The sequence below is a fragment of the Peromyscus maniculatus genome, chromosome 1, assembly GCF_049852395.1.
Source record: "Peromyscus maniculatus bairdii isolate BWxNUB_F1_BW_parent chromosome 1, HU_Pman_BW_mat_3.1, whole genome shotgun sequence".
Classification (NCBI taxonomy): Eukaryota; Metazoa; Chordata; class Mammalia; order Rodentia; family Cricetidae; genus Peromyscus; species Peromyscus maniculatus.
Window position 1 is genome coordinate 108,232,920 of NC_134852.1, and position 26,943 is coordinate 108,259,862.

Genomic DNA, 26,943 nt, shown 5'->3' on the forward strand with positions numbered 1-26,943 from the left:
AGAATGATTTTTACATGTTAAAGAAATTCTGTATGCTTGGGATAAATCCCATTAGTTACTGTGTATATAATTACTGTGAAATTGTTAATCCCAAAGATGGGAGGAGAAATACCACTGACCTAAGTCATCATGGCCAAATTAATTAAAGCAAGCAATTAATTAAAGTGAATTTTTTGCATTAATTAATAAGATAATGATTATAAAACAATAAAATAAATCTTGTATTCATGTACTAGGCTTCCTCCCCCTAAGGTGGGATTCAAGAGGTCAGCATTGGACATGAGGAAGCCAAGGTTTTATAGCTCCAGGGTAGGTGGTTTCCAATTGGTGATTTTGGTGGGCAAAATAGGATCTACAGGAGCAGAACATAAGCTCGAGGTAGTTATAAGGAGCTCCTAAAACCAAGACAAAACTGCAAAGTGGTTGAAGCAAGGTAGTCATAATAACAAGTGGTCATAAAAACCTTTTGAAACACATGATTGCCCTTTCCTGGAACAGGCAGTCCAGAAGCATTGTAGCTAAGGTTACAGGTGGGGCAGAGCCCAGTCCTTGAGAAACAGAGATTTAATCATGAAAAGGAATGCACCTAGTTTGTCTTTACTGTGAGATGGCCTTAAGCCTAAAATGGAGGCAGGCTGGTTCATCAAAATAATACTTATGCTTAGTATTTTGGGATCCTGTTGAGAGACTAGGAGTTAGACCCCCTGGCAGGCAGGCAGATAGGGAGAGGGGCCATTGCTAAGTAATAAAGGTGGCGAACTTCCAAGATGGCCAGCTTCTTTCTCATCCTCTTGACTTGGGACAAAAGCCTAACAGCTTAAAACAAAGGCTTGCAGGCCCTCTGCTGATGGACTGGCGCAACAAGTTCATGGCTTGCTCAGGACATCCACACATCAGTTCTGAGACAATCAACCATCCTAGCTTTCCTCAAACTGACCAACTCTAAGTTAGGGAGGCAGCTCCCCAGAGGCTCCCACCTCCATACCCACACAGAGCGCAGTTTTCAGCTTCCTGAATCCTTCCTCTGCTTTACAGGGATCTTTTTTCTCTCTGGGCCCGCTGTAGGTCTGTGTTTCCTCACCCTCAATACATGTCTTTCCTCAACTGCTGATTCTGTCAGTGGTGTTTAGATCTCTCTGTTGCATGTTAGCTGTTGCACTTCAGATCTTTCCTGCCTTTTAATTCCTTAACTGGCAGGAAAAAAAAATGAACCCAATCAAGGCCCCTAGACTATATCACTTCAAGACCCTTAGACTGACTGTGCTATTTCCCTTTTTAAAAATTCTTTTTCAGGGCCAGGGCAGTGGTGGCGCACGCCTTTAATCTCTGGACTTAGGAGGCAGGGCCAGGCGGATCTCTGTGAGTTCAAGGCCAGCCTGGTCTACCAGTGAGTTCCAGGACAGGCTCCAAAACTACACAGAGAAACCCTGTCTCAGGGGAAAAAAATTCTTTTTCATTTTTAGCATAATTTTGATCTTGATGCACTAAATTGATTATAAAAACACACCAATGAGTCACGAATCACAGTTTGACACTACTGCTATCAGCTGGTGGTATATTAAAAATATTTAAGAATGAGACAGGATCAACAGACTACATAGAAATGGAAGTGGTGGGCTGGGATAAGTTCCTTTTGTGTCTGCATTAAATATCCTATTGCTAGAATTTGTTGGAAAGGCACTGGGCCAACAGTACGGCGGAGGGCAGAAGTCCGCTGAGGAGGCTCAGGGCAGGCTCCTCTCCAACTAACATGTAAGCAGTGTGTTAGCAACTTTGTGGTCCACACCAGTGAATATCAGTCTTTGTTGTTTAGCACACCAAATGGCATAACATGATTCATGGTCTTAAGTACCTAATAGAAATGTTTAAAAATTAAGGTATAAAGGGTGTGAAGTACAGCTGTTGGTAGAGTGATACCCAGAACCAAAAAAAAAAAAAAAAGGGCATAGCATCACTAAGCATGGTACGCAAGCCTTTAATACTAGCACTCTGGAGACTGAAGCAGGCAGAGCTGTGTATGCTCCAGGCAAGCTAGAGTCAGAGAGATAGTGAGATCTGTCACAAACAAACAAACAAACAAACAAACAAACAAAGTGGTTGATATTTGGGCTGGGGAAATGGCTCAGTGGTTAAGAGTACATAAAAGGGTGGTGGTGGCACACACCTTTGATTCCAGCATTCAGGAGGCACAGGCAGGTGGATCTCTGTGAGTTTTGAGGCCAGTCTGGTCTACAAAGTGAGTTCCAGGACAGCTAGCGCCGTTACACAGAGAAACCTTGTCTCAAAACAAAAACAAAAACAAAAACAAAAATACTACTTTTGCAGGAGACCCAAGTTTGGTTTCCAGCAACCAAATCAGGTGGCTTATAACTATAACTTTAGCTCCAAGGGGGCTCTGATGCCTCTGAGCTCTACAGGCACTCCCACAGGTGCCCACCCATGTGGACACACACATAATTTAAAAATCAAAATAAAGCTGCTGCTGGTGGCGCACAGCCTTTAATTCCAGCACGTGGGAGGCAGGCAGATCTCTGTGAGTTGGAGGCCAGCCTGGGCTACAGAGTGAGTTCCAGGAAAGGCTCCAAAGCTACACAGAGAAACCCTGTCTAAAAAAAAAAAAAAAAATTTAAATAAATCTTTAAAAAGGTGAGGGCATGATAGCAAACACTTGCAACCTTAGTAATTCTGAGGTGGAGGCAGGGGATAAGCTCAAGTGACCCTCAGTTCCATAGTAAGTTTAAAGCTAGTTTGGGCTGCAGGATTACAGGCATGAGCCTCTGCCTGGATTGGAATTGAATTTTGTGTTTGTCTTCTTTCATTCAATATATTTTTGACATTCATCCGCATTGTAGCATTGTTGACAATATATTCCAGTATTTGTGGTAGTTTACTTCAGGAATATATCATAATTTACAAATCTTTCTGTTAGATATTTTGCTGTTTTTAATAAACATTAATATAAAGTTTAAGCAAAACTCAACTGAGTGCAAGTTAGTGCTTAGCAATAAATTTATTACAGGTTTAATAATAGCTGCAATTTTATCCTTACATCCCATTCTGATATATAAATCTCAGCTATTTAAATTAACAAAATGAGATTAAACTTGCTTTTACATTTATATTTTCACTTTTTTGAGATGGGACAGGGGCTTGACATGCAGCTCAGGCTGGTCTGAAATTCATTCTATACGCACTCTGGCCTCAAACTCAAGATCCTCCTGCCTCCATCTCTCTAGTGCTGGGCTGAGTGCTAACGAGGTGCAACTGGTATTAAATTAAAAACTGGTAACACACAATTTGTCTTAATCCAGAAAAGCAATGTAATGGTTAATACTATTGTGGGAGAAACCCTGCTTCGAAAAACAAAACAAAACACACACTGAAAGTTGAAGGCATGGTGGCTGAACCCTGTGATCCCAGCATGGTGGAACACACCTCTAACTCCAGCCCTTGGGAGGTGGGGAGGAGGATCCCAAGGAGCCCCGTATACGCTCACATCCACAGTCAGTTAGAGAAGCCAGGATTCACGGTAGCCTGCCTGAAAAACAAACAGCTGAAAGTCAAGATAGAAACCTGATAAGGTTTATATAACATGTAATACAGTTTCCTATTTCCTTTGAAGTTCCTTTTCATAGAAATTCTTTCGCAAAGGTATAATTTTGGCTTTTAGTTAAATTAACAACTATACAAAGGATTTTAGATTTTTGTTGCTATTAGAAAATGGTAAATTTTTTTTTAATTTTTAAAAAAGAAAATGGTTGATAAACAAACATGTATTCTGGGTCAGATTTCCTGTCAACGTTTTTTATTTTCTGTGTATGTGTGGATGCATGTGTGCCATAACATGCTTGTGGAGGTCAGTGAACACGTGCAAGAGTCAGTTCTCTTCTACCATGTGGGCTCCAGGGATCAAATCCACGGCATCAGGTCTTTAACCACTGACCCATCTCACTGGCCTCTGGGTCAGATTTTCTTCAGCTGGGTCCCCAGGTTCTCCCCTTCTCTACCCTTATGCCCCCATTTTGCAGTTTGAGACTTCTTAGTTTGATATTCCCAACTTCATTGGTTGCCTAAAGTCCATATTTTCCCACTTATTAAAACTTCATTTCCCATAATAATCCACACAGCCACATTCTCATTCTCTCTCTCTCTTTTTATTTCATGTACATTGGTGTTTTGCCATGGGTGTTGGGTCTCAGAAACTGGAGTTATAGACAGCTGTGAGCTGCCATGTGGGTGCTGGGAATTGAACCAAGGTCCTCTGAAAGAGCAGTCAGTGCTCTTAACCACTAAGCCATCTCTCCAGCCCCACATTCTCTTTTAATAACTAATTGTTTTATGAGTATTTGTGTGTGCCTGGGTGTATGTACAGCTCATTACCTGTATGTAAATGTTCTCAGAGGCCAGAAAAGGGCGTCGATCCCTGAGAACTGCAGGTGGTTGTGAGCTGCTAGATACAGGTGCTGAGAGCCAAACCTGGGTCCTGGAATCTCAGCGAGGTCCTTTGGGAAGAGCATTCTTAGCTTCAAGCCAACTTCAGCTGTACTCCCTTTTCTCCTATGGAGATAGTTTCACTGCGTAGTCCTGGCTGGCCTGAAACTCAGACACCTGCCTGCTTCTGCCTTCTGGTGCTAGGATGAAAGAAAGGCCTGTGCCACCACCTCCTGTCACAACCATGTTTTCTTGAAGACTTCAAACAAACAAACAAAAACCCAGAAAACCTTATTGTAGTAAAGCATGCATAACATAAAGAGAACCATTTAAATAATTTTCAGTAGTAGCATTAAGCATATTGTTGTTTATAATTTCTCTCGCTCTCTTTTTTTCAAGACAGGGTTTCTCTGTGTAGCCATTGCTGTCCTGGAACTTGCTCTGTAGACTAGGCTGGCTTTGAACTCAGAGATTTGCCTTCCTCTGCCTCCCAGGTGCTAAGATTTAAGGCATGCGCTACCACCACCTGGCTTCTGCCCACCCCCCCCACCCCCCCACCCCCCACCCCCGCCTTTTTTTTTGAGACAAGATCTTTTGACATACCTCTGGTTGTCCTAGAATTCACTATGTAGACCAGGCTGGCCATAAACTCACAAAGATCCACCTGCCTTTGCCTCCCAAGTGCTGGGATTACAGGTGTGCACCACCATGCCTGACTCAAAATATTTTCTTGATTTGAGGATTTGTATATCAGATTAAGAATCATTATCTCAGGGGCTGAAGAGATTGTTGTGAGATATTTGTACTTTGTGTGAAGATCTATTTGCTGTGATTGGTGTAACAAAATGCTGAAAGGAGCCGGGCGGCGCACGCCTTTAATCCCAACACTTGGGAGGCAGAGCCAGGTGGATCTCTGTGAGTTCAAGGCCAGTCTGGTCTATAGAGCAAGATCCAGGACAGGCACCAAAACTACACAGAGAAACCCTGTCTCGAAAAGTGGAAAACAAACAAACAAACAAACAGAAAGAAAATGCTGAAAGGGCTGATAGTTAGGCAGGAGGTATAGGAGGGATTTCCAGGGAGAGAAAGGAAGAAAAGGAGAAATCCAGGTGCACAGGAGACTCCACTGAGACATGGAAGGAATCAGACACACAAAATAGGAGAGAGGTAAAAGCTACATGGTAGAACATAGATTAATATAAATATGGGTTAATTTAAGTTATAAGAGCTAGTGCAACAGGCCTAAGTGTAGCTAGAGTTTTTCTCTCTGGTTCCCGTCAAGCCCCGGCAGTCCCTTAGCCCACTTATAAAATAAACATACAGACACTTATATTATTTAAACTGCTTGGCCATTAGTTCAGGCCTACCATTGTCTAGCTCTTGCTCTTATATTCAATCCATTTCTATTAACCTATACTTTGTCACATGGCCCGTGGCTTACTGGTACCTTACATCTTCCTTGTCCTGGCGGCTGCCAGTGTCTCCCTCTCTGCCTTCCTGCTCTCTCAATTCTCCTCTCTGTTAGTCCTGCCTATACTTTCTGCCTGGCTACTTGCCAATCAGTGTTTTATTTATCAATCAATCATCCACAACACCTAAGCTAAGGGCCAAGCTTTCATAATTAGTAATACGTTTCTGTTTTATTATTTGTGAGTTGGCAGCCCAAAGGAAAGTCCAATTAATATGGCACCCAACGTGGTGACAATAGTATCACAGATAGGTTCGGTATACAGAGGCAACGGGTCTTTTAAGAGGCCCTGCTGTGCAGTGGAGCACTTGAGCAGCCTGCTAGGTAAATATGCATGAGGCTTGGACTCAGCAGATTCCAAGAGCTGAGGCAGTAAACCTGGCTCCTGCCAGTACCTGGCAGCATGAAGGCTAGGCTGTCATGGAATGAAGGAGGTCAGAGCCTGCCACCAGCACCACAAGCTAGCCGTGCCATGGAGGGCCTAACAAGTTAAGATTTGCCTCACGCTGGTCAGAGAAGACTGCAGAAGCACAGAAAGTCAGATCAAGACCAAGAAAACCTCTGAACAGATATAATATGCTTAAAAATGTGCTTAGCTGCTAAAGAAAGAAAAAAAATGGGTATACACAGTCATAGAAAAATAAATAGTGTTAAAATAATAAAGTCTTTAAAGAGAGAGTAAAGTAATACAAAAGGAAAAAGCCACATAAAGATGGGAAATTCACAGGGCATCTGGATCCTGTATGGTGCTTTGTTGACTTTGAATTTTTTAAATGTTAATATACAAAAAAAATAGCTGACGAGAGACATTTGATTATGGAAATTGCTAAATTAACTCAACCTATATATTTTAAAGAATATGTTAATGGTCTGGAGAGACGGCTCAGAGGTTAAGAGCACTGGCTGATCTTCCAGAGGTCCTGAGTTCAATTCCCAGCAACCATATGGTAGCTCACAACCATCTATAATCAAGTGCCCTCTTCTGGTCTGCAGGTATATATGGAGGCAGAACACTCTCTATATAATAACAAATAAACAAATCTTTAAAAAAAGAGACTATCTTAACTTTCTAAATGGAAGTCAAAAATATGTTGCATTGGGGGAGAGGTTATGCTTTTGTTTCCATAGGAAACAAAAAGTTATGGTTCTCTTCAAAATTAATAAAGATCAAATTTGATTAGGGGAGACCTCCTGAAAATCTTGGCTACAGACATAATAAAAGAAACCAAGAGAGACTACAGGACAGGTGACACATCCCTCTACTGTGGGAACAGCTCTGGGACTGGATGAAACATGATAAATCTTGTTGGTCGCAGAGTCCTCATGACTTTTTATTACATGCCATCCTTTCATATAGCATTGACAGAGGTTTGGTTATACAGTCCAAACAAACCTATAAAGTTAACAGATGCCTTTTACCTGCTCAAACATAGAACAAAATATCATCTTTAATTGACTTGTGCACAGTGCATATTCCATACTTGTGTTAATGCAAATACATGTTACCTTTAAAAGTTTGTGTTTTTAGAAAGAAAAAAAAAGACCAAACACGTAGCTCAAGTGATCCAGCCTCTCAAAATGCCTCTGTTGCAATTTCCTCAAAATTCTCCATCCAGAACAACTTCAAAGCTGCTAGCCGAGATGGTCAGCCTCACAGACTATCCAGACAAGTCCTCAGATAAGCTCTACACTTTCCCATCACACAGAGACTAAACAAAAAATAATACAGCTAGCTCTCTCATGACTTGACCATTGTCCCCATTTTCTCAAGGTCCCCTAAAGATGCCGTTGTCCCCAGACAACAGGAAGCAGTCTAGAGAACATGATACCAACATTCCCAAGAGATGGAGTAGGTAGTTTTTGGTCATTTCGTGGGTTATCAATGTTTGTCATCATTTAGTGTGGTTGGTTACAAGTTGTTATTGGTCATGTCAGGAAAAAAGCTGAACAAAGATTAGATTCAGGGATCTATTTCTGAAGGTAAAAAGGGGGTATATAGTATAGAAATGATGGGATAAAAGAATGGATTGTTGAGTCTACTTTTGAACTAAAAAAATAACTACTAGTCTCAAATATTTTACATTGATATGGATTTTTATATATTGTTTTTAGTCTTATTTTTCTTTTTCTTTTTTTTTTTTTTTTTTGGTTTTTTCGAGACAGGGTTTCTCTGTGTAGCTTTGCACCTTTCCTGGGACTCACTTGGTAGCCCAGGCTGGCCTCGAACTCACAGAGATCCGCCTGGCTCTGCCTCCCGAGTGCTGGGATTAAAGGCGTGCGCCACCACCGCCCGGCTTAGTCTTATTTTTCTTATACTATATTATGTTTCTATTTCTTGTTTACTGTATTGAACTTATGCAGATCATTTAAAAATTTAATATAAAGTTTTAGTCCTTGAAAGCTATTTAGGATAATAAAAAAAAAAGACAGGTCAATAGTTAGTCATCTATAACAATCAAATTTATAGTCATATTAGGTATGTTTTCAAGGTCAAACAGAAATATATTTTAAATAGTCTTTAAATACTTCAAAGACCTACAGAATATGGAATTTAAAATGTTTTAATAACATAAGGCTTTTCATGAGACATGACTGCTCCTGGCAGTACCAATCTACTTCAAAAAAAAAAATAATGGGCATCAAAGAACCTTCATATGGAGTTTGCTTTCAATGTGGCAAAGGTAGCCATTTGAGCAAGAAACTGTCCTTTCCTCAACAGCTGACAGTATGCTGTATAAACTGGATAATCAGGATACAAAAGAAAGCAACTGCCAAACTTTGCTAACATGAGGTAGGATAGTCCTTCAAAATTCCTGCTTCACAGAAAAGTCTGTTCAATATTCTAGGCCTATAGGCCAAAGATGGATGCCTCACCATTGCAGAGGAATCTTAGGTGATTATCCCGGCAGCCAGCTGTTTCTGTCATTTCTATAGCTTTGGAAGTTGTCTGCTTTGCACTTTCTGTTTACTCAGGTAATAGAATTATCCTTCGCAGGTCTCTGATGGAGTTGAAGGTGAGATAGTTATAGTTACAGTTTTCCTTGTTTCCAAATTCTGAAAAGAAACTTACACAAGAGATGTAAAGTTTATAATGTTGAGAAACATAAAAGCTTGAGTTGTTTATCTAAAAAGATGTTTTAAGGTCTAAAAAAATATTTTTAGGATGGTATTATAAATTATGATAAAAACTGGTTTGGGTATAAAACTTTGGACTAAGATAGGATAGATAATGCAGTATGTTCTCCAAATTTGCCAAATACAAATGGACTGGACATTGTGATTGTAAATCTTACCTGATAATTGTTCTTATTATATACAGTTTTACTATGTTAGAGTTAAAACCTTTCCTTTTTATTTAGACAAAAAGGGGGAAATGTTGTGGGATATTTGTATACTGTGTGAAGATGTATTTGCTGTGATGTATTTGGTGTAGTAAAAAAGCTGAACGGCCAATAGCTAGGCAGAAGTATAGGCAGGATTTCTGGGGAGAGAAAGGAAGAAGGAGAAATCTAGGCATGCAGGAGATGCCATCAAAATGCAGTACAAGTTGGACACACAAAATTGGAGAGAGGTAAAAGCCATGTGGTATAACATTGATTAATAAAAATATGGGTTAAGATACCAGGTGGTGGTGGCACAGGCCTTTAATCCCAGCACTCGGAAGGCAGAGGCAGGCGGATCTTTGTGAGTTAGAGGCCAGCCTGGTCTACAGAGCAAGATCCAGGAAAGGCACAAAGCTACACAGAGAAACCCTGTCTCGAAGAAAAAAAAAATGGGTTAAGTTATAAGAGCCAGTAGGACAAGCCTAAGCTAAGGCTGAGCTTTGATAACTAATAATAAGTCTCCATGCTGTTATGTGTGAGTTGGTGGCCCAAAGGAAATCTGACTACAAGAGATGGCCCAGTTGTTAAGTGTGCCACTCATATTTAGTGGCAGGAGGATCCAATGCCCTCTTCTGGATTATACACAGACACACAGACATACACACTTAAAATATAAACAAACTGAATATGTTGGCACACACCAGTATTATTAATACTTGGAAGGTTTAGGCAGGAGGATCAGAAGTTCAAGGCCATCCTTGGCTACATAGAAAGTTGGAGGCCAGAATGAAATACATAGGCCCCTGTCTAAAAATAATTAGATTAAAAAAAAAAACATTATTCTAGGACCTAGAGAGATGGCTCAGCAGTTAGTGCTTATTGCTCTTGTAGATGACCTGGGGTCCAGTTCCCAGCACCCACATTTGTAATTTTAGTGGACTGATGCCTTCTTGCCTCCAAGGGCACCTGTAAACATGCAATGCACATAAACTCAGGCAGACACACAGGCATATACATGACCAGTAAGATGGTCCGTAGCTAAAGGTGCTCGAAGAGTGAGCCTGGCTACTTGAGTTTAATCCCTGGAGCACACATAAATGGTGGAAGGCGAAGAGTGACTCCACAAGGTTTTTTCCTGACCTGCAGGCAAGTAGCACAAATGTCTGCACACACAGAAAATATTTTAAAAGAATCATTATTCTAGGTAATAACTTTCTGTATGAAATTTTTTTTCTTGAAAAATGAGTTTCTTTGATAATGAAAATGATAGACTTTTACGATTTTCCCTCTTTTTACCTTGGAAATGCATAACAAAATCCAATGTTTATCTGTGAAGCCATTTTCCATGTTCCTGGCATAATTATCTGCCCTTCAAAAAAATCTTTCTTTAGTCACACATTTTCTCATTTTATATGATTCAGAATATATGTTGCTTTATATTAGTTTTAGGAAGTAGATATTATATAACTTTTAAACATACGCTTAAAATTTTGGCTTAAAGTAATAAATTATAGGCTAAATATAGCTGATTCAATCTGAATTATAGGAACATCTTTTTTTTTTTTTTTTTCGAGACAGGGTTTCTCTGTGTAGCTTTGTGCCTCTCCTGGAACTCACTTGGTAGACCAGGCTGGTCTCGAACTCACAGAGATCCACCTGGCTCTGCCTCCTGAGTGCTGGGATTAAAGGCGTGCGCCACCACCGCCCGGCCATCTTTTTTTTTTGATAACAAGAGAGGTTTATTTATTTGAAACAAGAGCCTCACTATGTAGCCCTATGTGGCCTGAACTCAGAGCTCCTCCTGTTTCTGCGCCCTGTCTGCTGGGATTAAAGGAATGAGTGCGCCACCTGCCAAGACAAGAACGAATATTTTAAAGAACATACAATGTGGCAGGGAATTACACTATCCACTTTATTGGGAATTATTCATGCTGTAGATACTATCACCTCACTTTACCGAAGTTCAAAGTAATGATGAAACTTTAGAAGGTTATAAAGTATTTATGGGTAGGACTCAGGTTTGGCTCAACTCCAAATTCCAGCTCCTAGCATACAGAACACTGTTTCCCCAGCAGCACGTTCTATTTTACATTGTCGTTGCCTTTTACCTACTCTGGGATTCTTTCTGGGAGAATGTCACATCTTACTCCTCAATGGAGTGGAACTCTGTTTCCTAGCAAACTTACTGCCGTTCCTCCATCTCCCAGTCCTCTAAGTGGAGTCCCAGCTCACCTCACCTAGATCACCTCAGACTGAGCTGAGCTCAGAGTCTTCGCATCTTCCTCCTGCAGTAGAGCCTGGTTTCTCAGATTCTGTCACCCAGCAGGGGGCGCGGGGGTGGGGGTGGGTTGGTGGGTGAGGATTCCTTATTAGTGATCTCCCCCGCCTCCCTGCCTCCCCCGGCAGAGCCCTGGGACTCTGCTGAGATTCTTGTGCTTCAGGGTTGTGGAAGAGTTTCCACTAGGCAAGGACGCTCTTTAAAACAGGAAAGTAAAACAACTCAAAATAGCTTCAGGAAGTCCCTGAAACTGAGCAGATTGATTAGGTCCCTCCCTGCCAGAGTAAGCAATAAAAGCTGAGAGAGCCCTCAGACAAAAGGAAGCTGAGCAGCAAAAGGAATCTGAGCTGTAAAGAAGACTCTGAGATCAGACCAGCTGCCTGGAAGAAGCGGAAACCAGCCAAGCTGCCGGGAAGAGGTTCAGACCAGAGTCTCTTGGAAATGACACTCTCCAACCTGTTGAGCCGCCTGCAGACTGTGCAGTGTGTTCCAGGTTCCCAGCTTTGTGAGCTGTCACCCATGCTGGGTGGGCCTTGGTGATGCTGGGGTCTCTAAGTCATTTCTGCTCCTGTAAGTCCACCCTCTCCCACACTCATGTACAAATAAAACTCACTGGTTCACCAAGTTGGACTCTGGTGCTATCTGTACTTTGGTCTGTCTGTGGGAGCCCTATCTGGGGTGAGGAGACCTGCGTAGCGTCTCCCTAGGACAAGTATTGCCATACAACATTCGGCAGAGGGCAACAGCCCTCAGCAAACTTTCTGAGAGACTTTTCTCCACGGTCCCGCGCCAAGCCACAGCGCACCTTTTCCCCCCATTTCCTAACCTCTCCGCACAGTCGCATTCCCACCCGCCATTCTCTTTGTCTGCGTCTTAGTGTCTCGGTTCAACCTCTCCCTCCTTCTCCGGGTCGGCTCCGTCCCCGGGTCCCGCGGAAAACTCACGCAGCGCTTCTGATCCCGGCTGCTCCCCCGATCAGCTCCGCGCTTTACCTCTCCCTGCCGCTCCGCTCCCAAGGCCTGGAACTAGCCTTCGGCCAGCCGGCACCCGAAAGCCCCGCCCCTCCCTGCCCATTGGCTCCCGTCCTCAGACAGTCCCGCCCCCGGGCTCGCAGCCCGCCTCTCCGCCCCGCTTCCCTTGTTTTCATTCCCCCTGTCACACGAGGCAGTGGCAGCCCCGAAGTGGGAGGGGAGAAGTCGGAGGGGAGAAGTCGAAGAGGGAAGGGGACGGGAAGAGGGCGGAAAGTGAAGGGCCCAGAGCGCCTCTCTGCCCCCGATCTAACTCAGTTCTCGACTGCTCCGGGGCCGGCGTGGTATTGTGGGATCGCGGCGCCTGGCCTGCCGGAGCGGCTCGCATCCGCAGGGGCGTCCACTCGAGAGCGCCTCCTGTCGTCCGTAAGGCTGCCCTGCCATTCCTCGGCCCCCCCAACTCCTCCCGCCCCCCCATCCCCTCCTCCTCCATCCTCCAGTTCAAAATGGCGACGGCGGCGGCGGCGGCGGCAGCGGCGATGGCTCCCCCGGGCTGCCCGGGTTCGTGCCCCAACTTCGCCGTAGTCTGCTCCTTCTTGGAACGCTACGGGCCGCTGCTGGACCTGCCCGAGTTGCCGTTCCCAGAGCTGGAGCGGGTGCTGCAGGCGCCGCCGCCGGACATCGGCAACGGAGAAGGTAAGCGATCGGCCCGAACGCCCGGCGGGAAGCGGCCCTGGCGCGCTCTGCCTCTCCATAGATATCCTGGGGCTCTGCAGCCGTCCCCCCCCTCCGGGGACTGGGCTCCGTGGGGTCTCGACTCAGCTTAGCCCGGGGGGGTTCCTGAGTGCTGGGGAGGCGGGGCGGAGGCCCCTTAGGGCCACCGTGCCCCGCGGGGACGGAGGTGGGGGCGTCGCAGGCCGGGTGTGGGCCGGGGCCCGGGAGGGGGCATTGTGCCGGGCAGGCGCCCTGGAGCCGGGTCCCCCGCGCCGGGGTTGGCCCCCCAGTTCTTATCCCTTTAGGTGGCGGGGGAAGGGGAGAGCAGGTTCCGGCCAGCCTTGCGCTTTTCTCCTCCCCTCCTCCCACCAATCCTCCCCACCGTCTCCGGGGAGGCTGGGCCCATCTTCTCCCGGCGCCCCCTCTGCTCACTCCACCTGAGTGGGCGGGGGCCGGCGGACACTCCACTCTCTTTCTCTCTGCGGTGGGAACTCCCCCGAGAGAGTCGGCTCCTGCCCTCTTCCCGTTCCCTCGAGGGCTGGTCTAACCCCCCAAACTCCTTCCTCCCCCTTAGGGAGATCTTGCTCCTCCGCCCAGGGAGGGGGCTTCCCCCCCTCCCCCATTCTCGCATAGGGAGGGGAAATGAAGTCGGTTCAGCTTCTCTACTCTGGGGAGGAGAGGGTTAATTTCTCCTCCTCCATAGTTTTCCTCCTCGCCACCTCCCCCAAAATAATAGAAAAGCATCTCCCCACTTTTCTCTCTCCCTTCCCCCTATCTCGGCAACAGGGCTTAGGGGAAGAAGTCACTCTTCCATTTGCAGGCTGGGGTGGGGTGGGGTGGTTGGTCTGTAGGCTGGAGGAGGGGCTCAGACGGCAGGGGAAACAGTTGAAGAAGGTGCTTGTTGCTCATGTTTCTCTCTCTGGTGCCGCTGGTCTATTATTGGTGTTCGCAAGTGGTGCTCCTTCCACATAAGGCCACCGCGCGGGTGCAGGGCGCATGCTCTGCCCGGCCCCATTGAAACTTCCTGCTGCTGGTTCTTTTGCTGGAGCATCTCAGCGCTGTGCCTGCGGCTTGCAACCCTCACACACTGAGCGCTAACACTCTTCCCCTGTTAATCCTGAGCCGTGCCGCTCCTTTTCTGGCACTTTATTTCCCTTAGAGAAAGCTTATTTGTGTACTCCGAACATTGCCTTTGTCTGGGTACAGCCCTTGGCAGAAGAAGAAACGTTTCCCAAATAGGTCTTTTTCCCTCTCTTCTTTTTCGTTTGATCTGCGCGTAGATGACCAGGGTGGACTTGGTATTGTACAAGACATGATAGTTGTGACCTTTCTAAGAAAGCGGAGTCGATTTTCTGTTCTCTGTGGAAGTGCAGTTCCCGATACGATGTATTTACATAGCTAGGAAAAGACCCAAGTGTGAAGTTCTTCAAAGTAACCAGTAGTGAAAATGTGTGATATACAATGTTATCAAAGATGAGTCCTAAGGCAGTTACTAGTACAGCATTCTTAGTCTCTCTCATCTTCTCTATTGAGACTGTTGCTTTGTCTGCTAGCCTGGAACTCTTAAAAATCTTCCTGCCTCTGCCTCCCATGTGCTAGGATTAAGGCATTAGACACCATGCCCGATTCTACGTCTTTTTTTTTTTTTTTTTTTTTACCGGTTCGCAATTTTTAGACTCTCTGGCTCATAAAAGGCTAATTTTTTTAAAACTATGAAATTGGAAGGTGGTTAAATTACTTTATATTAAGACTTTGTGTAGAATTTCTTTAAACATTAAACTTCCAGTGTATTAATTTCGTTATTATGTTTACGTTTATTTTTTTTTTAAAGGAAATAGTCACTGTGAAGTAGGATACCTTAATTTTAGGATACTTTAGAAATAATAGTAATTTATTTGTCAGAGAGAAATGTGAGAATTTTAGGGGAAATTGATGGTAAGTTGTTTTCAGAATTTATTTGTACTGATTTAAGAGGCAGGCACTGGTTTTTTGGAGTGCCATTGCAGTTTGAATACCAAATAAGCTTGCATTCCCTTAAATTTGGATCAGTGTGCTTACTTTGTATTAGTACTGGGAGAAGAAAATTATTAGGGACCATTTGTTATATCTAGCGTTGAGCTTTGGGGTGTCAACTAAATAAAAATGGGTAAGAACTTGGACTAAGAGTCATTTAACTCAGCCGCAGCATTACCATTGATATAGTTGGTAAGAGTACTGATAATAATAGATTCTGTCATGGGAATCTAAGAATAATTGTTAATTAATGTCACACAGTTCAAGACGTGTGACAAATGAAAAGTCTCTCTGAAGGTGGAAGTTTTTACTGTGAGGAAAAAGATTTTCAGAACTTTGATGATGTCTCAGGCAACTTACAATAGTTTAGCTAATAAGATTGACTCAGTCTTTTTGGGAAAGAATTTGGTATGGTAGAAAGAGTTGAAAGACTAGGGTTTTGTGTTGAGCAATGTATAGGTTGTAGAGCAATTGTTTCATTAATATGGACCTCAGTTTCTTCAGTAGACAAAGGTAATGGCTAAAAACCAAATGAAATGTTTCAAAAAACCCTTTCATAAACCAGGTACTTACAAATATTCCTGTACTACAAATTACATTAAAGTTTTTTTCAGATAAAAGATACATAGTACATTTGTAATTAGCCTTAAATTTTTGTTAAGTCGGGAGTGCATGGGGTGCCTGTGTTGGAATCAGACCAGTTTTGCTTTGTGTGTGTATATGTAGATGTATATACATATACTTTTTTTTTTTTTTTTGCTTTTTCAAGACAAGATTTCTCTATGAATTTTTGGAGCCTGTCCTGGAACTCACTCTGCAGACCAGGCTTGGCCTCGAACTCACAGACCTGGCTCTGCCTCCCAAGTGGGGAGGTTAAAGGTGTGTGCCACCAACGCCTGGCTAAGTTTTTTTTTTTTTTTTTTTAAAGCATTTCTAGTGCCATTTAAAAGTTCTAATAGGGCTGGCAGGGTAGCTCAGGGGGTAGGGTACTTGCTGCCAAGCCTGCTGATGTGGGTTTGAGTCCCTGAATCTGCATAGTGGAAGAAAGGACCACCTGCAAGCAGTGCTCTAAGCTCTCCGTTCGGCTTTTGGCGTGTGCGTAGAGTGCACACATGTGCACACAATAAATAAAAATTCCAACTTATGCAAGATTTGCTTTTCCTAGTGTGAGTGGCCCTTAGACTATGTTTTTATGTGTCTTTTTCAGTCTTCTGTTCTACCAGCTGGGGTACGGAAGGGGGCTAGTTCAGTACTTGAGTACAGCATTTATTGAGGTAGATTTAGCAACACGATAACGTTCTTTGGTAGAAGCTAGTTAACTGATTTGTCCCTGTTTAAATACTTTGATCTTTTTCCTAAAAAGTTGTTTGTAAGCTTTCATTTGATAGTGTGGCTTCAGTTTAGGATACCCTGTTCCTTAGTCAAGAAGGCTCTCATGAGACAGAAAATAGAACCAGTGTCCATTTAAATTCCAAAACTTGGGAAGTTCTTCTGTGCCCCATGGTAGTATTCCACAGGTAATTCTGGTTATTTAAAGATAAAATAAAACCATGAAAAATGTCAATTTAGTTAGATTAATTTTTCTTTTTAAAAAGGAATGATTAAGCTGGGCAGCAGTGGCGCACGCCTTTGATCCCAGCACCCAGGAGGCTAGCCTGGTCTACAGAGCGAGATCCAGGACAGGCACCAAAACTACACAGAGAAACCCTGTCTCAACCCCCCCCCCCCAAAAAAAAAAAAAAAGTAATGATTGATTGTATGCATCTGAGTGTTTTACCTGCCTGTTCTCACAGGTGTGCAGGTGTACCTGGTACACTTGGAAGTCAGAAAAAGGCATCAGGTCCCTTGGAATTAGAATTACAGATGGTTGGGAGCCACCATGTGGGTGCTGGAAATCAAATCTGGATCCTTTGCAAGAGTCAGGAATGCTCTTAACCACTTGAGCCATCTCTCCAGCCCCTAGATTCACTTTTCAAATGGTTTCCAAATACCTAATAAGTGGAACTGATGGTTTTTTTTTTTTTTTTTTGTTTTTTGTTTTGTTTTGTTTTGATATAGGGCCACTCTAAGGAAATTGCTGAGACACTGAGGGTACCATGAATCTAAAAAGTTTGGGAATCTGCTCTAGAGACTATCATTACCTTTTGGGTCTAGAAAGAAAGGATGACTGTTGCTTTATCATACAAGAAAGAGAAATTAAGACACAGATTTCCAGCACATACACCTGACCATTAGTGTTATTCAGACTGTGGTTTGAAAAGTCCACCAAAATTATCAACTATGAATGGATTCATGGTTGATGCTAGACTCGGAAAAGGACATTCCAAGTGAAAGCATTATTTATACATTCTGCTTTATACTTCCCAGGTCTCTATTTAGTATGGAATTTAAATGCTTCCTCCTAACAAGAAGTAGGTTACTGTGGAATATAGGTAAAAAGAAGGGTAGACATTAAAACCCCCTCACTCCCACCCCCCCCCCACTGAGGCCCAAACCCAGGGCCTTGTGCTTGCTAGTCAAGCGCTCTACCATTGAGCTAAATCCCCAACCCAGACATTAACTTCGTAAGATTGTTAGCTCCCAAGACTCTTCAGTGTTGTGCCTCTGAGTGTGTGTGTGTGTGTGTGTGTGTGTGTGTGTGTGTGTGTGTGTGTATGAATGAACAATGTGGGGGCACACAGACATCAGGGTATAGAAATCAGAGAGTAGCTTTCAAGAGCTGGTTCTTGCCTTTTTAACTGCACTTTGTTGAGGCAGGGTTTCTTTCTTTTTGTTTTTGTTTTTGTTTTTTTGTTTTGTTTTGTTTTGTTTTTCGAGACAGGGTTTCTCTGTGTAGCTTTGCGCCTTTCCTGGGACTCACTTGGTAGCCCAGGCTGGCCTCGAACTCACAGAGATCCACCTGGCTCTGCCTCCCGAGTGCTGGGATTAAAGGCCTGTGCCACCACTGCTTGGCTGAAATGTTTTATTTTTGATATGGTCTTATTATTTGGCTCAGGTTAATCTGAAATTTTCTGTCTATCTCAGACTAGCTTGGAACTCTATATAGCCTAGAGTGGTATTGAACTTGTGATTCACCTGCCTCAGTCTCCCCACTTCTGAGAATGTAGGCATGTGTTTTGTTTGTTTTATTCTTTCATTACTGGAGTTCTAACCCAGGGCTTTCTGCCTGGTAGGTAAATGCTCTGCCACTGAGCCACCTCTCCAGTTGAAACTCCATATGTAGTCCAGGCGTGTTTTGAACTTGGAATTTCTTGTTATAATGTCTAGAGTGCTAGGAATGCAATCAGACACATTTGTTACTGTACCTAATTACAATGACTTTAACTCTGCAGCCAAAATGGCAAGTATAAAAGGGTATGTCTTTTATATTTATGTGGAACTATGGTTCTGACTTCATATGGTGCTTAATTGAAGTCTGCGGTAGTCTTTGTGTGTGTGTGTGTGTGTGTGTGTGTGCATTTGATGAAGTGAGAAGATGACCATTGTACCCAGTAATTCTCATTCTCTCTCTCTCTCTCTCTCTCTCTCTTGGTTTTTCGAGACAGGGTTTTTCCACGTAGTTTTGTCTTGGATCTCACTCTGTAGACCAGTTTGGCCTCGAACTCACGGAGATCCGCCTGGCTCTGCCTCCGAGTGCTGGGATTAAAGGCATGCTCCACCACTGCCTGGCTACCATCTCTTAATATAAGCAGATCTCAGGGAGTGTAGCATGTGGGTTTATACTGGCAAGTCATTGGTTAATGGCCTTACTGAAGCAAGAACCTAGGTTGGCTGAAAATTCCCAGTTTTGGCATTTCTGATTTTGAAGAAATAAGATTCTTTATTTCTCTTTGAGATCTACTCTGTTGAAGCTGGGTAGCTCTTGTTTCTGACACTATGCAGTGTCATTTTGGTTTATCATAGAACTGAGGTAAACAGCAGTTATTAAGGTGGAGAGGGAGGCCGTTAGCATTGTCCTAGCGCAGGTGGTAATTAGAACAGAAGAACTTTTGGCTAATGTGAGACTCTTAATGCAAAGTGGCTTGCTTTTTTAGTCTTCTAGTTATTCAGATGTTTACCATGAAATTTGCTGTTAAATATCTTTAGAGGCTGGACAGGTAGCTCAGCAGTTAAGAGCACTGGCTACTCTTCCAAAGGACGCAGGTTTGATTCCTAGCACCCTTACCATCTGTAACTACAGTTCCAAGGGATCTGACACTTTCTCTGGTCTTTGCAGGCATCAGGCATACATGTGATACACAGACATACATGTAGGCAAAACACTCATGCACATTAATAAAATAAAATTTAAAAAAAGGTTCCTTAGGGGCTAGCTCATTGCATGAGGACCTTAGTTTATATCCTGAGCACCCATCTAAAAGCCAGGAGCGGTGGCGCACACCTATAACCCTAATGCTGTCGGGAGTTAAAAGGGTGAGGCGGGGTGTGTGTGTGTGTGTGTGTGTGTGTGTGTGTGTGTGTGTGTGTGTGTGTGTGTGGTGGTAGATGGGTGTGTCTCTAGGATTTGTTGGATTGTCGGCCAGTGAGTTCCAGGTTCAGTGAGTTCCAGGTTCAGTGAGTTCCAGGTTCAGTGAGAGATCTTGTCAAAAAATACAGTGGAGAATTATAGAGGAAGTCACCGGAAGTTCGCCTCTGGCCAACTCATGCAGGAGTGCCTGTGAGCACACACCACACATGCACACTTTACCCCAGAAAGGAAGGTCCCAGTTGTTACTTCATTAATTTAACGTGTATACTGACCATCTGCTGCATGGTCGTTCTAGCAAATATTGTAAGGATTTCAAACAAAAATGTTAGAATGGGTCTGTTTTAAAAGATCTTTCTCGTTTAGTAAGACGCTAAAGTGAGTTTGTATGTTATCCTCTAAAGACATTTCCCTCTGGGATTTTATTAAATGGAGTAGTAGTAGTAGTATATGCATTCTAGACTACAGATTCTAAACTAAAATTATCCCTCACAAGTTTTTGGTGAGGTATATGACCACATGTATTGTGGAAAAGTAAGAGTAACTAAGCTTAAAGAACGTTAACCTGAGCCATGTCTTCAAGGAGGGTATTTTTATGTGTTGCTAGATTTAAGAATAGATTTTTTACTTTCTGCTTTATGTTTATGGTTTTAATATATTATGTTTTTCCTTTACTGACTTTACTATAATATAGATGCCATAACAGAAGATACCAGGATGCTTTCTGTTTTCCAGTCATGTTAGGACTTGTATAATACCAATTACTACTTGAGAAAATAACTTCATTTAAGAAGTCATTTCTTGAGCCAGGCGGTGGTGGTGCACGCCTTTAATCCCAGCACTCGGGAGGCAGAGCCAGGCGAATCTCTGTGAGTTCGAGGCCAGCCTGGACTACCAAGTGAGTTCCAGGAAAGGCGCAAAGCTATGCAGAGAAACCCTGTCTCGAAAAAAAACCAAAAAAAAAAAAAAAAAAAAAAAAAAAAGAAGTCATTTCTTGCCAGGAGGCAGAGACAGGTACATCTCTGTTGAGTTTGAGGCCAGCCTGGTCTACTTAGGGAGTTTCAGACCAGAAAGAGCTATCTTAAAAAAAAAAAAAAAGGTCTTTCAGTAAGTGCTACTTGATTGCTTGCTATGTGCTGGGTGTACATAAACCCTTGGAGTGTATTATTAAGCCACATAAACAGTATGCTTGCATTCAGTGAGCTTATGGTTTAATAGTGAAAATAGACAATGAAGGAGTAGGTTTTAAAAAAATACAAAGGCTGGGCAGTGATAATGCACACTTTTAATCCCAGCACTCCGGAAGCAGAGGCAGGCAGATCTCTGTGAGTTCAGGGCCATCCTGGTCTACAGAGCGAGTTGCAGGACAGCCAAGGCTACAAAAAGAAACCCTGTCTCAACTCCCTCCGCCAAAAAAGGATGTATCAATTCAGTTATAATAGCAGCTCTTAAGCTGTGTGTGCGTGTGCGTGTGCGTGTGCGTGTGCGTGTGTGTACTGTGTGGGGGTGGGGAGGTTGGATGAGGGAGGGTACTTTTGTGAGTTTATGGGTTTCAAATGGCAAACCTAGCCTACTTTCTATTCATCTTATAATACTTTTTATCTTAAAAATTTCTCAGAATTAAGTAATTTTTTAAAATCTCTCTGTTTTAATTTATTATTTTGTGTGGGTGATTTGCTTGCATGTATGTGTGTACCATAGGCAAGCAGTGCCCACAGAGACCATCAGATCCCCTGGAGTTATAGAAGGTTGTGGGCCACCATACAGGTACTGGGAGTTGAACTTGGGTCCTCTGGAAGAGCAACCAGTGCTCTTAACTGCTGACCCATCTCTCCAGCCTGCGAATTAAGTAAATTTTAATACTGATTTAAAAATTCCATGTAAATTTGGTTTCTCCTCAAATAAGTTCTAATGGTACTGAAAAAAAAAATAATTTGTGGCTTGTGTTTCTTAAACTTGTAAAAAGCAATTCATTCCGTGTGTGTCTGTGTGTAGGAAGGTGCAACCACACTCATGGAGGTCAGAGGACAACGTGTACGAGTCAGTTTTCCTAGCTTGTCAGTCCTGGGGATTGAACTCTGCTTGTCAGGCTCGGCAACAGGCACCTTTTCTTGTTAGCTGTCTTACTGACTCTCCAACTTTGAAAAAGAAAAGTTGTTTGTGGTCTAGTGGGTGGGACCCAGAGCCTTGCCTCTATGCTTTATTATTGAGATACATCTGTGGTGATATTTTGTTGTACTCTAATAAAACTTAATTGAAGATCAGAGGACAGAGCCAGCCACAGAGTTAGCCACGGAGGTCAGGCAGTGGTGGCACACACCTTTTATCCTAGCACTTGGGATCACACACCTTTAATCTAATCCCAGATCCGTCTGGATCTCTGTGATTTCAAAGCCACTTTGGACTACATGAGATTAATCCAGTTTAAAAGACAAACAGCCAGGCAGTGGTGGCACACCTTTAATTCCAGCATTTGCGATCATACACCTTTAATCTGGGTACTTGGGAGTCACATGCCTTTAATCCCAGCACTAGGAAGGTTGAGACAGGAAGTGATATGGCTGGGCAGAAAAAGGAACATGAGGCTGGAAGAGACAAGAATTAGGCCCTTTAGACTGAGGACTCAGAGGCATTCAGTCTGAGGATTCGTGGAGACAGATCTTCTCTTTTCTGCTGAGAAGTTGGTGAGGTGAGAAGTGACTGTGACTTGTTCCTTGTCTCTCTGATCGTTTAGCATTTATCCTAATATCTGGCTCTGGGTTTTTATTATAAGACCATTTCGGATTGGTGCAACATACATCCGTGGCCTGTTCTGTTTAATAAGAGGCACACTTTTCTGAAGAGGCAGAGAGAACAGACATGGATAGAGGAACATGTCAGCATTTTTCCATCACTGTGATAAAAATACCTGAATAAACAACTTGAAAGACAGAAAGATGACTTTGGCTTATGGTTTGTAAGGTTTCAGCCCATGGTCGTCTTGCTTCATCGCTATGGGTTGATTGGTGGTATGGCATTGATATGGTAAGGCATTATGATGGAAGAGGGTTGTGTGAGCAGAGCTGCTCATTTCCTGGCAGCCAGGAAGAGGGAGGGAATGGAAGAGAAGAGGGAAAGAGAGAGATCTGTAGCACAAATCCACCAAGAAGTACTCTTCAAAGACATGCCCCAAGTGACCTCCTCCTTTCAGCTATGCCCCAATTCCTGATTGCCCATTCAGCTGTGACTTGGTGAGGAGTTACTCCATTAGTGAAGCTGGTGCCCTCATGATCCAGTCGCCTCTCACTAGTATCGCCAGCAGAGGAGCAACCCTTTAACACAGAGCTGTATTTGAGGGGTGGCACTATATGTCCAAACCATAGCACCAGGCACATTAACACAAAATAAAAAACTTAGGAATGCATCTGTCCTGTGTCAGGAGGACCTTTTCCATGTAGGAACACAGGGTGTGAAAGTATCCCAAGTAGAAGCAGCACTAAACTGATTGTAAGAAAGGGATGAGGGAAGAACTGGACACATGCCTCCAGCGGACAGGCTAGGTTTCAGATTTTATACTGCACAGAGTTTACTCAGATTGCCAAGGTAAGTATGCATGGTTGACATGCAGTGTTTAAGAAGACATTCAGAAGCCGAGGTGGGGGTGGCCTACACTCAGGGCAGAGGCAGGAAGAGCTGGATTCAAGGCCAGCTTGGCTGCAAAGCGAGTTTGAGTTCGATTGGGCTGTAAAAGACCTTGCCTAGAAAACCAGAAACATACAACAAGCATAAGAATGAAGGTTGAATCTGATTCCTTGTAGACCCCCAGCTTTTCCCTGTCTTTGTTCTTGTTTATCTTTGTCATTTCTCCAAAGTAGAATCATAATTCTCCCATTTGCTTTTTTGTATATTTTTTTGCATTTTATTTTTTTATAATATGTATTTCTTTGTTAATCATCAAAGCTTACTAGCTACTTTTCTGAAGAGGCTTTCCAAGAGGGAACTTGAGTTGTACTGTTACTTCTTAGATCACAAATATCCTGTTGCAGTAAATGTTACCTACTCCAACTACCAATATCAGAAACCAAGGACCAAACCCAGATACCAACCGGCTTGCTTTGGTGTTTGTTCTCAATGCTTGTTGAGTCTATTGTCCTTGTCCCCTTATGCTCAGCCCACTCTTCTGTTGTCCTGTGCTGAACTGCAGGTTCAGGGAAAAGTTCTCTCATAAAGTTCTTTCTGGGCCTTTGCCGTTTCTTCCTCCTCCCTCTAGAGTTGCGCATCCCTCTCCAGCCTCCGGCCCTTGTCTGCTCGCTGTACAGGTGCGGGGTAGGTCTGCTCTGGGAGCATCCAGCACTTCTCTGTCTCCCAGAGTGAATCAGCCGCTCCTCTCCCTCACGCAGCACGTTCTCCAGGTAGATTGTCAGAATCCTCATAAGTACTTTTTCACCACAGTCTAGCAGGAGATGATAAGATCCTTGATGGGGGAGCTTCTTATCATTTTAATTCTGTAACTGACGAGTAATAGTATTTAATAAATGTTTATGTGTGAAAATTTTCCAGTTTTGTACAGGACCATATATTACTCTAAAACTTCTTTTTAGAACTAAATCTGATATAAAGTAAACTTTAAACTGTACACTAAACATTTGTCTAGCATACAAGAATGAAATTCTTTCCATTGACAGTTGGAGGTAATTGTCACCTTGGTTAATGATACCACGTCAGTCAAGTAGGTTTTATGTCTTATTTCAACATTGTGATTAGTGGATGTAATTGGAAATTAAAATATATTCTGCAGTGGTTTAGTAGGTGTGGACAAACAGCCTGTGCACAGAATCTGATCCCTCATCTGTTTTTGCAAATAAAGTTTTTGCTATACAGGCCTGTTCGTTTGTTCATGTCCTTTGTGACTGCTTTCAGATTACTATGGCGGAAAGAACCGAGTTATCATCCCAAATGTAGAGCCTGAAAAACAAAGTATTTACTATCTGGACCCTTCCAGGAAAAAAAATTGTTGATGCCTATTCCAGTATGTGAAGAAAGGAATGTATCAGAGTATTTATTTCTGTTTGATAATGTATTTAGAATCAATATAATATAAACCAAATGCCTGGTGTCCTGTGAGTTGAAAATACCAGCCTCTCTGTGAGTTTTCTTAATGTTAGTTTAATTTTATACTCAGTTATTATCATCATTCCTCTGTTAGATAGGTTTAAAGCCTTCCTGTTAACAGGGTAAGATGCTCAGGGGTAGCTGTGGGTACGTCTGTATAATTGTCATAATGCAATACTGGAGCCGAGTGGCCCAGTAATTTGCCATAAGGGGGAAGATTTGTAGCCTCGCTATTAAACCAGCCTCCAGCTCTCATCCAAGATTGGCTATCTGGTCTGGAAGCATGGTTTCCATGTGTTGGTAAGGTTTATGTTGGTAACTGTTGCTGTTCACTCGGGTGAGAAAGGATAGAGAGAGTAAAACCTAAAACTGCTATTAGAAGAAGAAAAACAGTTATGTAGAATGGACCTCACTTGATATGTTGATTTTTGTCAATGTGAGGCTACCGCTTTGTAAAACACAAAACACAGAGTAGTGAAGCATTAGGGCCGTTTCAGAAATGGTGTTGATTCTGTCCTAATGTCAAGCCGAAGCTTGCTTAACAGGCGTGTGTAGTAGTGCTGGCCTGAAATCTCAGCACTTGGGAAGCAGAGATAGAGGATTGCTACGTATCCCAGCCTGGTCTATGTAGCATGTTCCAGGCCAGCCGGACCCCATCTAGAAAAACATGAAAACAAAAACAGTTCATTTAACAGTTCTTAAAGAAAATGAAACTCAAACAACTTTTATTTATTTGTTTGCTTGCTTTTTATTTTAATTAATTTTTATTTTATGTGCATTGGTATTTTGCATGCATGTATGTCTCTGTGAGGGTGTCAGATTCCCTGGACCTGGAGTTACAGACAGATGTGAACTGCCGTGTGGGTGCTGGGAATTGAACCCAGGTCCTCTGGAAGAGCAGCCAATGCTCTTAACTGCTGAGTCATCTTTCTAGCCCGTTTGCTTACTTTTTTAAGACAGTCTCACTGTGTAGATGTGGCTGGCCTAGACCTTGTTCTGTAGACCAGACTAGCCCTAAACTCAACGATCCACCTGCCTCTGCCTTCCAAGTGCTGGGGCTAAAGGGCCTCAGTTTTCAAACATTTTAATAATACTAATTTGATACGTTTGTGCTGAATAATGACTATAGGAAAACATTAAAAGGCTTTAAAAAAAAGATTTATTTATTTATTATGTATACAGTTTTCTGTCTGCATGTTTGTCTGAATGCCAGAAGAGGGCACCAGATCTCATTATAGATGGTTGTGAGCCACCATGTGGTTGCTGGAATTGAATTCAGGACCTCTGGAAAACAGCCAGTGCTCTTAACCTCTGAGCCATCACTCCAGCCTAGAGGGCTTTATTTTCCATAACTGAAAGATAATGCTTTTACAAGAGCAGAAAATTTTGTATGCATAGTAAGAGCACTGTGATTTATGACGTAAGTAGTCTTGAATTTGAGCCCGGGTGATTCTTGGCTTTTGTGGCCCGAGGCATGTGCTGGGGATGAAGCATGGGGCAAGGACTATCAGAAACATCTCACATTCATGACGCATTCATGACGCTGCTTCAGTTTGAACTAATTTTTCCTCCTTGAGTGTTCTCAGCCTCCACATTTGGTCACATGACCCCAGGTGGGTCATAAGTTGCAGGAAGCTTCGACTTGTTGAGGGAAGACATCCTAGTGCTTGCTACTGTGTGGGGTTGAGGGCTTCATCTGTGCTCTGCAGGCAGAATGGAGTGACTTGGTTGGGAAGCCTTGGCATTTGCTAAGTTGAGTGTCTCAGAGAATTAGTTTTGATACTTTATCCCTTTTGTGCTGAATAACCTCACAATTGGCTTTAAAGTGTAACTGTAACTTCCTCCATCCCTAAGTGTTAAAAATCTTCCAGGAAAAAAAAAAAAAAAAAAAAAACAGGACAAGCTGTTTTTTGTTGTTGTTGTTTTTTCTGCTGAGACTTTTCTTGTAGTTTGGAATATAGTAAGACTGTAACACATTGAAAAACTGACTAATCAACTAGTAAAGGTTGTTTGTTGTGGAGCTGGAGATGGAAGTCAGGGCCTGGTGCCTGTGAGGTGAAGACTTACCTAGGGAGTGCATCTTCATCAGTGGAGGTTCCTTTTTATTCCCTTATAGACTTGCTGAGCACCATAAAGGAGCTATATAGCGGCCCTAACTTGGTCTGGGATCTGGAATCAGACATTCTATAACT

General features: G+C 43.0%; 2 protein-coding genes across 10 annotated transcripts in view; one reads left to right on the forward strand and one right to left on the reverse strand.

The window, feature by feature from the left end:
- Aamdc (adipogenesis associated Mth938 domain containing) overlaps nucleotides 1–12,554 on the reverse strand; it is a 32,561-nt gene extending 20,007 nt beyond the window's left edge. Inside the window, exons 1-2 of one of the 9 annotated variants that reach the window (XM_042280252.2) lie at nucleotides 12,445–12,554; nucleotides 3,436–3,538 (exon numbers count right to left, since the gene is read on the reverse strand). Coding sequence is in view for 5 of the 9 variants with exons in the window: in XM_042280255.2 (XP_042136189.2) it covers nucleotides 10,519–10,569 (51 nt within the window). In the remaining 4 variants the exon portion in view is untranslated. Of the gene's footprint in view, nucleotides 1–3,435; nucleotides 3,539–4,380; nucleotides 4,627–8,773; nucleotides 8,965–10,518; nucleotides 10,592–12,326 lie in introns of those variants that run through there. The other 8 variants (XM_042280247.2, XM_042280255.2, XM_076547607.1 and 5 more) reach the window with 8 other exon arrangements.
- Nucleotides 12,555–12,631: 77 nt separating this feature from the next.
- The window catches only part of Rsf1 (remodeling and spacing factor 1), a 126,854-nt gene continuing 112,542 nt past the window's right edge, over nucleotides 12,632–26,943 (forward strand). The window contains exon 1 of the mRNA XM_042280239.2: nucleotides 12,632–13,164. Coding sequence (XP_042136173.2) covers nucleotides 12,975–13,164 — 190 coding nt within the window. The 5' untranslated portion in view covers nucleotides 12,632–12,974. The remainder of the gene's footprint in view (nucleotides 13,165–26,943) is intronic.